This window comes from Helianthus annuus, chromosome 11, assembly GCF_002127325.2.
Source record: "Helianthus annuus cultivar XRQ/B chromosome 11, HanXRQr2.0-SUNRISE, whole genome shotgun sequence".
NCBI lineage: Eukaryota > Viridiplantae > Streptophyta > Magnoliopsida > Asterales > Asteraceae > Helianthus > Helianthus annuus.
Window position 1 is genome coordinate 9,701,340 of NC_035443.2, and position 12,326 is coordinate 9,713,665.

The 12,326-nt window shown below is 37.6% G+C and overlaps 2 protein-coding genes across 12 annotated transcripts; both read right to left on the reverse strand.

The window, feature by feature from the left end:
* Positions 1 to 29: 29 nt before the first annotated feature.
* Positions 30 to 2,034, reverse strand: LOC110891733. The gene is made up of 5 exons (XM_022139333.1): positions 1,822 to 2,034; positions 845 to 955; positions 641 to 718; positions 498 to 560; positions 30 to 429 (listed from the first exon to the last, which is right to left on the reverse strand). The coding sequence occupies exons 1-5, from the start codon at positions 1,976 to 1,978 to the stop codon at positions 374 to 376; spliced, it is 465 nt and encodes a 154-aa protein (XP_021995025.1). The 5' UTR covers positions 1,979 to 2,034; the 3' UTR covers positions 30 to 373.
* A 1,425-nt stretch (positions 2,035 to 3,459) lies between these two features.
* On the reverse strand, positions 3,460 to 10,621 carry LOC110889513 (pentatricopeptide repeat-containing protein At4g16835, mitochondrial). Of its 11 annotated transcripts, none has more exons than XM_035979580.1 (8): positions 10,513 to 10,621; positions 8,188 to 10,448; positions 7,979 to 8,071; positions 5,771 to 7,821; positions 5,420 to 5,620; positions 4,993 to 5,320; positions 4,369 to 4,481; positions 3,809 to 4,255 (listed from the first exon to the last, which is right to left on the reverse strand). In XM_035979580.1, exon 2 carries the CDS (start codon positions 10,445 to 10,447, stop codon positions 8,486 to 8,488), a length of 1,962 nt encoding a protein of 653 aa, XP_035835473.1. In that variant the 5' UTR covers position 10,448; positions 10,513 to 10,621; the 3' UTR covers positions 3,809 to 4,255; positions 4,369 to 4,481; positions 4,993 to 5,320; positions 5,420 to 5,620; positions 5,771 to 7,821; positions 7,979 to 8,071; positions 8,188 to 8,485. The 11 variants fall into 11 exon arrangements, with proteins under 11 accessions (XP_021992752.1, XP_035835473.1, XP_035835475.1 ...); XM_035979582.1 differs by having other exon boundaries at positions 5,771 to 6,450; positions 7,368 to 7,821; positions 8,188 to 10,607; XM_035979581.1 differs by having other exon boundaries at positions 5,771 to 6,003; positions 6,223 to 7,821; positions 8,188 to 10,607.
* Between the last annotated feature and the right edge of the window lie 1,705 nt (positions 10,622 to 12,326).

Genomic DNA, 12,326 nt, shown 5'->3' on the forward strand with positions numbered 1-12,326 from the left:
CTTTTGCTCGCTTTCTTTTTTTAGCAAGATCCGTTGGACCCATAGGCAGTCCGAAAACACTCCTAACAAGCTCCGACGATATGTTTACAGTGCGCCCGCCGTCCACGTTTAAAATACCATTGTCTGGGTCGTAATTTGTAACCAACCAGTTTGCCAAAGTAGTAGGCACACCTGTCACCTTATAACCAAATATCGACCCAAACCCAATTTCATCCACTTTCTGACGTTGTTCCTCATTTAGGCCGGATGCTAGTGTTATCAGATTGTCGATACCTACTTTTGGCCTGATCCGTGCACCCGTGAATGGCTTATATGGCTGTCTCACTTGTTGATGCATTCCACGAGACGTTCCTCTTTTGGCAGCCGATTTCCGTCATTTACCCGGTGGTGGGGTGTCGACAAAATCGTCATCCGGGTCTCGCAGCCGATCTACAACAATTTTTAATATTTGTTTTAGTAAACAACTCCTTCAAAATATTAACACTTCAACATAATACCTTTTTCTGATGTTATATTGACGGATGGGTGTACGACAAGTTGACTATCATTAACATCCTGGTCTGCAAACAAATATCAATTTTTAATCCTTTCTTATAAGCAAACAACTTACAATTAAAACATCATTTTTTTCAAAACGTACATTGTGTGTTTTTTATCGACGGCGGAACATCTTCTCTTGTTTTCGCATTTCCTACATCATTCATCCCATCATCACCATCTGTTTAATTCAAAGCGAACATCGTCAAAAACATCACTCAACAACTAACATAAACACATATGGCTACTGGGTAATCATACTTTATTGTTTTTGATTTCTTTATAATTTAAACTACATTTGGATTACCTTTGTCGTCCTTATTTGACGTTTCTGAGTCACTACATACCAATGGTCTGTCAATCGTGTTTTTGAAACGTGATTTGTACATTTTGCCCCTAAGCCGATGGCTTGACCTGACTATAGAAATAATTAAAAACTATATTTAAAAAACTGCATCACCTAATTCATATACATAATACCATTGTTGCAATGACCATAATAACACTCTTCTTATAGATCAGCATGATAAATAACAACCTTCATATGTAATCGTAGAGAAATAACACACTAAAGCTAAATCAACATGTAAATTAACAGATCCTAGATAAATAGCACCCTACATAACACCATGGTAGCACTGACACTCTATTAAATAACACCCTTCATATAAATCGGCAAGATAAATAACACCCCATATGAAATTGCAGTATAAATAACACCATACTTATTTATAACACCATTCAAAAAAACACCAGATAAAAACTCCATAAAACACCAAATATAACTACACAACATGTTTATAACACCATTTAAGATTTATAACACCATTTAAGACAAACACCCTGACCAAATACCAAAAGTAAGCAAACTAAACACCCTAAACCTATATAACACCAAATAAAACTAAACATGAACTACATATAACACCATTTGAAAAAAAAACCCATCTTGGTGTTATAACACCATTACAGTGTTATAACACCATTATAACACCATCATTCAAATGAACACTAGTTTTAACACCATGATAAAAACACCATGAACAAATACCAAAATCAAACCCAAACTAAAAACCTTAACTGATATAACACCAAGGTAACACCAAAATCAAAATAAAGATGAACTACATAACACCATGGAACTACACCCTTATTCAATGAAACCCTAGTTTTAACACCATTCGACAATGAATCAGTATCTATTTTGGTCTTGATTAACATAAACTACCTTACATTATAAAAAACACCATTAATATTCAAAAGTATCAAAGAATACAGACGAACCTTTTTTAAAATCAGAGGTTGATTTCTTAATTTTTGGTCGATTTGTAGTGTCTTCTACAGTTGAATGATCCATCTTCTTCTTCGTCCTTCGTTCCATTGTATCAGACGACGTCCTTCGCTTCTTTCGATTGTATACGATTTCGATTTTAGGGCTCATTGTATCTGCTTAATCTTATAATCTTTGGTGGGAAGAATCACCCTGTTTCTTCGAGCGTAAAAATCGTAATGGAGGGAGAAATCAGGTATAATAGATACGGTTATTGATTTGAAAGTATATGAAAGCCCTATTTTACCCCTATGAAATCAAATCAGTATTTAAAAAACACTATTTTAATTACAATATTGCCACTCTAATCTTAACCATTAGATCAATGATCTAATGGTTTATATTCTTTCCTATCTTTCTTACAAAAACTACCTTTTTTACAATAACCTTACCCTATGTATATGATCATCTAGTGAATTTGTAAGAACTCTGATTCAGCGAGAAAATATATATATATATATATATATATATATATATTCTTTTCAAGTAAAAAGGTTACATTAAATGATAAAAGCAAATATGGATCGTAAATATTAGAAGAACAATAATTAACTTTTTGTTAGGCGAGAAGCTTTCTGCCAACCCTATGTTTTCATAGTTTACAATCATAAATTCCTGTATACAAACTAATTTCGAGTAGAAAAGTGTAAAAACCGTATAAAAACATTACTTTTTTGTTTTAGTTTTGACACATAAAATGGTTATGCAACAACTTACCCACTCGCTTTTTCTCTCCCGACTCCTGTTATACTTGGTCAACATAACACACAAATGCATTATATGGTTCTCTACTTAAAGTTGATTTTGTATTAAAAACACCTTATGCAATTTATACACGTGTATAAACAAGTATCAACTACTCTAATGATGATGTATAATTGGAAAACAAGCATACTTAATCACTATCTTAGAATTTATAACAATATTAAACAACCTCTCATTAACAAAATTCGAAAATAATTGAACTCGGTCGAATCTTCAAAACACTAATCGAGGGATAGGGACAAGTAACCTCTCGCCGAGGACCATAAGGTAAGTTGGCTTGTTGCAATACAATCATGAAAGCAAGGAGGGACTTGCTGGTGTATAACAAGATTTGTACCGACTGATTGTATACATTCTTGGACAGATAACATGAATAAATAAAAATCATCATCATGATCATCATCATACTCAGTAAATCCCACCATTATCAAAGCTAAGGTAGGGTCTGAGGAGGGTAAGATATAAACAACCTTACCTCTACCCCGTAGGAATAAAGAAGCTGCTTCCAGTGAGACCCCAATGTATTTAGTATTTTATCTCCAAAATTTGAACTGTTACAATAAAAAAAATGTATACAAACTTACAATTTAAGAAGAAAAAAAAAAGATTTAAATGCATAAAAAATACAACCTTCCCTATGACCAACTCATCTTAGTTCAACCTTCATCTGCCTTTGCACCTCACCTCAAACATTCCACTGCATCAACATCTATCCATCAAATTGTGGATTTAAAAATGAAAACTGAAATTTGCTTTTAATAAAAAGAAGAAGAAGAAGAAGATATAATCTACCTGATATGTGAGAGAACGTTTTTTTTTTTTTTTTTTGAAGGGCGATATGTGAGAGAACGTGATATGTGATTCTATAGCAATGGTTGGTCTTGATGGTAAGGTTGTCAATCAGTTGTGCCTGGTCGGGTGTTGTTTTCATAGTAAGATGTAATATAAACTAGATAAGACGGGTGTTGTTTTCATAGTAAGATGTAATATAAACTAGATAAGAGGCCCGCCGCGTTGCGGCGGGGGCATACAAATTGAGCCCATCATAAACGATGTCTTGACAATCCTTTTCAGATCAACCAAGTTTAAACTCTAAACATTGGAGGTTTCAATGTTATACCTCCTTGTTTGACCAAAGCTTAGCATGTGTACCCGCTCTAACCAGTTTCGCAAAGCTAAAGCAAACTAATATTCTTCTATTATGCCCACATTAACGATACAAAACTTGCTATCACATTTATACACATGAATGAAACTACCTGCTCTAGTTCATTAAGCTAACCGAACTTAAAGATTCATCATCGTCACAAATCTTGAACATGTGTAGTCAAACCCGACAAATCTTGACCTTCATATCCCACCCATACCTACACCAAGAACTTCTTCCCTTTTGTACCATATTCAACACCTACTTGTACATGTACCATTTTTTTCTTTCCAATAATTACATTCAATTTTGAAACCAAAAAGTATTCTTTGACTTCAAAGGTCAAAGACATACTTTCTTTTCTTTTTTTAATGAAAGGAACAGCTGAAAGAGAGAATGCCGTCAATTCTTTGAAGAAGTTTCTTCACTTTGTGTTTGCAACCATCACCGTGTAGATGAACTCTAAGAATACAAGTCTGAATCGGGCAAAAAAGAAACAGAAATATATTAATAAAAAAAGTGACACTGTCATTAACACAAAGTTCCCTACAGTGGCCAGAAAAAGAGGTTAAGGTTAACTTGTGTGTACCTCATTGCCAAGTACTTCATCGGGAGTTTTTTTTAAAAAGGAGCAAGTCGGAGGCAGTACCACTGGTGGCGTTTATCCGTCTTTAATGATGCAATGCAAGTGAACTTCATGTTCTGCATATAGGAAAAAAAGATTTAAAAAAAGGAAAGGATGAGAGAGAGAATACTGGAAAATGAAAGTAATAGGGGGGGGGGGGGGGGGGAGGACAAATATAGTTTCAGCCAAAGAAAATAGTAAAAATGGTTTATTTCTTTTTTAACCTACCGCCTGATGCATGGCCAACATAACAATGAGTCATTCATAGTCTAAAAAAACTCCCAACTTGTCACTTTATATAATTACTTAATTAGCAACTGCCCAATACAAATCAACAGAAATCCCCCAGCCTCTCAGTTAGGTATATAAATCAGATTTAGCCCCCAAATCAAAAAGTCTATTAAACTGAAGTCAAATGAACAGCAAATGAAAAAGTTAAAACTTAAAATTGACATCAGATAAACCGCATTACCTTCAAATCTAAATAGAAAAACATATACATAAGAAATCGAAAATTTGCAACAAACCATTTGTATGCCAAAAAAAAAAAGAAAAGAAACAATCATATTCATAATCTAAAACTCTTACCATCAAATGTTCGACTGCAGTAGGTCGTCTCCGCCACCGGCAGTCGCTTTACATGCTGCGAAACACCACCAGAGCCACGACAATGACAACTTTATTACAAAACAACCGTACAACCTAAATCTCAAAAGACGATCATCTTCATTTCCGTTTACCCCTATCGTCACCGTCGTCATTGATACCACCGGCCGCCGGAGTGTGGTCGGATTCTCTTTCTCTCGATCTCTCCCTCTACCCAGAATTTGTGAGAAAGATGGTTTAGGTTTCTCATACGATGAGGATTAATGACGCGTGTCCCCTTGAGCTGATGTATTTTCCACTGCCAAACTATCTAGACAAAAATACTAACAAAACTGGTACAATAGCACAATGTACAACTCTCGTTGCATACAAATGTTGCAAATTATAATATATATAAATATAAATGTACCTAATGAACCCGAAAAGCAAATCGAACGCCTTGTAGCAACAAATCCCCGTATCGTGAAGCTTCATTGCACTCCAATTCTATAGCGATCCTTCGCATACCCTCTCGTGCCAAATCCCCGTCTCGTGAAGCTTCATTGCACTCTAATTCTTTAGCGATCCTCTGCATACACTCTTGTGCCAGATTCAGGGAACTTAGTTTTATCTGTAATTGTCGACTTAATTAATTAATAAAATAAATAGCTTAAGTTACAATCAAGATTTGTAGTTAACTTTATAAAGCATAATATATTGTAACTCAAGTTTATTATCACAAAAAGCCTTTGCTTGGTGATAAAGGGAAGTCTGCACCTACCTTTACAACGACTCCTGTATCCATCAGCCACTACCATGGAATCTGTATCTCTTACTTGTACCCTCTCTACTTCTTTCCACTCCACTAATGCTTGACTCTAATCTATTTATACTTCTTTGGTCGTGTCTAACATTACTCACAAGTTGAGCTCTGTATTCTTCATCTTTGCAACCAAATCAGAACTATTTTGACTTTGATCAACAAATTTCAACCCAAGACAACAACAACTTGACCTAATTCCCAAACATTTATAATCAACATAACTAAACGTATGACTACATATGCACATAGAAAAATAAAGAAGAGATGCAGGTCGAGTTTCGTTCACCGGAGCTTGGTCGGAACTTGACCGGATTCTTGTCGGAATTATTTATCACCGAGAATAGTCTCAAACGACACATCAAGAACCGATGTAACTGAAACTGTAACATGCAACAGAATAGAAGACTTACCGGATCTTCGCCGGAGACTCGTCATACTTCACCGAAATACACTCCTCGTCGATGATTCTTTGAGTGTCAGTCGTGTAGCGTCATAAGTGAAAAGCGCCGTCGTGCGCCGCCTAGTAACCACCGTAAACGTTGGTCCTTCCACCGTTTCTCTCTCTCAAACGAATCTGCATCTCTATCTCTCATGTCTCTCTCTTCTCTTTGTATGAAATATAAAGCTTCCAAAAGAAGCTTTAGTGTACAATCAACATATTAAGAACCATGAATATAGCCCAAACTCGAATTCAATACACAATTTTTTAATTCTCTTTATCCTTCAAAATAATGATATACAATCATGAAAATCATCGAAATAAACCGGTTATCACTCTCACTACCTATCTAGCTTCCTATCGTTTGAGAGGGTTTTCACCCGACTTACTGTGTTGACCGAGTCAACTTGGTTGACTGAGTTAACCAAGTCTTTGACTCCCATCAACAACCAACATAGCTATCATCAATAGCTTTTGATCTTGTTTCCACAGTCCCCTCATGCAATCCAATCTCCACGTTCTATTCTATCCTCTTAGAGCTGCTAACACACGGTATTTAATCTTTTTCATCTCAGAAGTCAAACCTAGTCTCATAAAAATTACCTTCCAAGGTAAAACTATTTTTACAACCTAATAAGAATACAACTCCAATCTACTTTTTTTTGTATGTGTATTAGTGTATATGCTTACAAAGTACTAACAAATAAAAAACAAACAAACCAGCATACTCTTTTGATCGGCTATTCAAGCCACCCATTTTGCCACCTCTTTTAACAAAAATTTACAATCTTCGTTGGTCTTTCTCTCAACAACTTTTCAACAGCAACTTCATGAAGTAAAACATGATAGTTAACCAGTATTTGAAAGGCCCCTTTCACTTAACAAAAAGGCTAAAACCTTAACCTTATCCTAAATAATTTATCTTTTGCTAAATTCCGTTTCTAAATGGAGGCTGAAGCTGGACCTATCCTTCATTAGTAAACTATTTAGTAGAATGCCAGAAGATGCTTCTCGTTGAGGAGCAAGAAAATAACACTTATCACAAGTTTCACCAAATCATATTCGTTAGGAGCCGATCTAAACAAAAATAAAACATGCAAGCGAAAGGAAGCTTACCGCAAAACTCGTAGGAATTAACTGAAGCCTTGCCGGAATCCTAAACCTTCAAAATGCCGCGGTCACTGTTATTGCAATCAGGGTCCGTTGTGGTCGTCACAGTTGTCAACTGAACCACCGCCTCTTACCTAACACCACCACCATCATCCTTTGTCAAACCCTAGCACCACCACTGTTGTTTATTTGTCCAACCCGACACCACCTAGACCACCGCTGTTGTAGCTCCGTCTAAAGGCATCATGGCTCTGCCATCACCGGCGGCCGGAACCCATCGGAGCCCTTTTTCTTTGTTGCTCTCTCTCTCTACTTTCTCTCTCTAAAGTCTTCATCTTTTATGGAAAAGTTGAGGTCATGTACCAATTATTACAAGCAGGGGTCAATGTATCTATGGAAAAGTTGAGGTCATGTACCAACAAAACTGGTACATGACTTTAAGCGGTATGCACAACCTTTACTGCATAAACAAAACTTAAAGCAATGGGTACAACCATTGATGCAGCCAAATGTTACAAATTAGAGTTATATATATAATAAATAACAGTTTTGGATGATCTATCAAACAACAGAAACCAATTGATAAATCAATATTATAGCAATCTGATGATTTATACCTCCTCGGCAACACCTCAGACAATTTCGCAAAGATTGTTTTCAGTGAATGAATAACTGATCCAGAAAGTCATGTCTTTATAAAAAAGAGGACACTGCACATAATATTATTTCTCAGAATATAATATAATATAATAATAATAATAATCATAATAATAATATGCAAAATAATGCATGTGTCAGTGGAAATCACACATATGTCAACTCATACCTTGGAAAATGGCTTGATTTTATCTTGAGTTGACCTTTAGGGTCAAATTAGGTTCTTCAAAGTATACTTCGACCCATTTGCTAATATGGGTTATATTTTGTCTCTAACGGGTCAACGCATGTCAAACCATAGAATTAGTTTAAAAGACAACTGGTCGAAATATGTCCAGAGTAGATGGTATGGTTCGGGTCTGAAAACCAAACCATTTGGATCTCAAACCAGACGACTTGTTTCGGTTTGGACGGTTCATTTGTCTTAGTTGTATATGAACATCTCGCTGCAGTTATGGACCTCAAGGTCACCAATAATCGCCACAAGAGCATTTCCCTTCCTTAAAATGATGAAACCGCGAATTATCTCTCACAATGATTTCCCTTTTCTCTATCGCAGATATAAACTTTGTGGCCTCATGGCAATCCCCACACACCCTTAAGTTCTTGAAAACCCTAATCGGAACCCCTCGTGGCATTTTAATCAAACCATATGCAATCGCCAGTTTCTCACTATGCCATAACAACAACTTCTCCTTTTGGTGATCACCGACATCATGTAACGCAAATTCAAGAACAGGAATATACCCAGCCACTTTCATCTTCGTCTCCAATTCGTTCAGTTTTTCATGAATCAACGCCAGTTCAGGGTGGATTCTATCACCTGATCGAAACTCATGCACACGATTCATTGTTTCAATCCAACTATACCCCGGATATTTAACGACTTTATTCTCTTTCATTGATCTTCTAACTTTAGATACACCGTCCCATTTCCTCATGGCTGCGTAGACGTTAGCGAGTTGAACGTAACCAGCCGCACTTGACGGGTCACACTCAAGCAAATTTCTAGCTGCGTATTCAGCTAGCTCTAAATTCTTGTGGACCCTACAAGCACCTAAAAGGGTCCCGAATATAGCCGGGTGGGGCTTAAAAGGCATAGCTTTTATTAAATTTAAAGCCTCGACAAGCTTACCGGCTCGACCAAGAAGGTCAACCATACAAGTGTAGTGATCGGGTTTGGGTTCGATTTTGTAGTCGCTCTGCATCAAATCAAAGTATTGAATCCCGCGATCGACCAATCCAGCGTGGTTGCAAGCTGATAAAACTCCTATGAAAGTGATCCAGTCGGGTTTAACTCTCTCTTTTTTCATAGTATCGAATAACAAAAGAGCTTTTTCGCCTTCACCATGTTGAGCAAATCCTGAAATCATAGCGTTCCATGTGACGATATCTTTATGTAAAGTTTCACGAAACAACTTCCATGCGGTCTCCAAGTCACCGCACTTGCTGTACATACTGATTAAAGACGTATTCACCATGGTGTGTAAAGAAAGTGGAGATTTATTTATGAATTGGTGCACTTGCTTACCTAGTTTTAGCGAAGAAAGATTACTACAACCCAGTAAAACACTGCTTATGGTCGATGAATTGGGCTTAACCCCGGTTTCAACCATTGTTCTAAAAAGTTTCAAACCATCATCCGCTCGTCCATTTTCCACATAACCCGACACCATCGTATTCCACGTCACAAGATTTCTCTCAGGCATTTCGTCAAACATCTTCTCCGCCAAATCAACCTTTCTAGACTTCATGTAACCCGTAACCATAGCAGTCCACGCAACCACACATTTAACAGGAGCATTCCTAAACAACTTTTCAGCAACCACTAAATCACCCGTAGCAGCATACCCCGAAATCATAACATTCCACGACACATTATTTCTCTCAGGCATTTCATCAAACAGTTGACGTGCATCATCCATCATCCCATTTTGACATAAACCCGATAGCATCGTGTTCCAAGACGCCGTATCTCTAACCAACATTTGGTCAAAAAAAGCCTGGGCAGCCTTGATCCCGCAGTTACGCATGTAACAATTCAACATTGTGTTATAAGACACAATATCTGGTTCAGGAATTTTATCAAACAGTTGGCGGGCATCTTGAACTCTTCCTGCTGCTTTGGTATATCCTGTTAACAGTGAATTGTACGTAATAGTAGTCCTAATTGACATGTTTTTAAACACATTATATGCTGAATTAAGATCGCCTTGACGGATGTATTCGGTGATCATCCTGTTGGATGACTTTACCCCATCCAAATTATTTCCATAACAATGAATTGGGTTATGGTTTGAATTTTCATATGGGTTTTTCCACTTTGTAGTAGGGCAGAAACTAGGTTTATGATACGATGACAGTTGCAGTAGAGCATTGAGAATGGAAAATCCATAGTGGGTTGTTCTGAATTGACGACACTGAATCATGCTAAAGAGAAAGAAATAGTTATGAAGAATGGGAGTAACTGGGTGAAAATAAAATATATACTAACCAAGCCGAGCTCTTTCAAACCAAGTCGAACCAGCCCAGCACTGTCTCAAACAAAGTCATGTCGAACGAGCTTTCTGGACAGCTCTAGTGTGAGGTGGAGTTTGTAGAGGTTTGTACCTTGTAGGAAAAGTTGGGGGGTTTAACTTTGTGTTAAAGTTACTTGTTAGACCGTCCGTCCGTAATGGGGCGTTTTTTTTTTTTAAATTTGAAAAATAACGCCGTATAACGTCCCGGTTGCCGTTACACCCGGCGTTATCGGGCGTTATTTTCGAAAAAAAAATCACTCCGGCGTTTTAGTTAAAACGCTTAAAATGTATTGGGGATCGAGATTTTGTACCGTTGACAAACGGTCATATTCATTAATTTTTTTTTAATTTAAAATATTACCCACTATATATATATATATATATCAACCCACTTTCTCACATTTTTTATAAAAAAAACCCACTTTCTCTCCTACTTTCTCTCCCACTTTCTTCTATTTTTTATAAAAAAAAAACTCACTTTCTCCTATTTTTTATACAATCATGCATCCATACCGACCCCCTTTTGGTGTCCCCGCAAGACCCACGAACCCAAACCCAACCCAACCGTAAAACCCGTATAACCTTCAAGACATGGACCCGAGCTTTTTAACGTACGCGGCTTACTTGAGTGGCGCCACTCCATTTGTGCCTCCCCCTTTCGGCTATGGTCAAGCCGGCGGGTCGCAACCGTCACAACAACAAGCCGAATCCGAACCCGATGTCGATGTCGTGCCGGAGACGCAACCCGAACCGGTGCAAGATAAATCGAAATGCGGCAAAAGGTCGCATAAGAAGAAGGAAAAAGACGAACCTCGGCGTACAAAAAATATCATTAAATGGACGAAGGAAGAGGAATTCACGTTGACTCGGACGTGGCTCGACATTTCGGAGGACGAAGAAACCAGTAGCTATTTTATATATATATTATTTTACTTATTTTGTTACTTTAATTTTTAACATACAACTTATAATTTTTTTTTTAATTTGTAGAAAACTTTCAAACAGGCCCCGTTATTTGGGATAGAGTTCGTGCACTCTTTTTTAGCACGTGGGGTCAAGGCGAACATCGGGACAAAGATTCCATTTCTAGCAAATGGACCGACATCAACAACAAGTCTCACGCGTTCCAAGAAGTTTACCAACGTAACTACGATACTCGCCCGAGCGGTGAAAGTGACGTCGGGGTTTTAACGAGGACTTTGGAGGAATTCGAGAGGACGAAATGTCCTTTCACGTACTATAAGTGTTGGGAGCTACTACGAAAAAGTCCAAAGTGGGCGCTAGTTAATCCAATGACGTCTAGTAGTAGACGTCAAGCTAAAAGGTCAAAAACATCATCCTCCGTTGACCCGTCAACTCTGACATCGGATGCCCGCAATGTTGATTTAAATGAGGCGGTGGACGTTGACGAGGGAATTCAAGAAGAGTTGATCCGACCCACCGGTAGAAGAAAGGGAACCGGGAAAAAAACGGTCGAGTCGTCTTCCGATCTCGAGTTAAAGGAAAATTTCGAGGAGATGAACCGTCGTCTCCAAGACATTCGCGACCTCGGCCACCAACGTTATGAGATTATGAAAGAACGAGTGGCCGAAACCAAAAAGTTTAACGAGATGCAAGAGGCGAGGCAAATGGAAAAGGACATGAGTTTTTGTCCAAACCTATCGACCACCTACAAGGCGATGCGTTGATCCTTGCGCAAATGCATCGCCAAAAAATTAGAGAAAAATATGGACTCTAGATCATGTTCTTTTTTTTAACTTTATTTTATTTTTTCGGGTTTTTTCTGTTT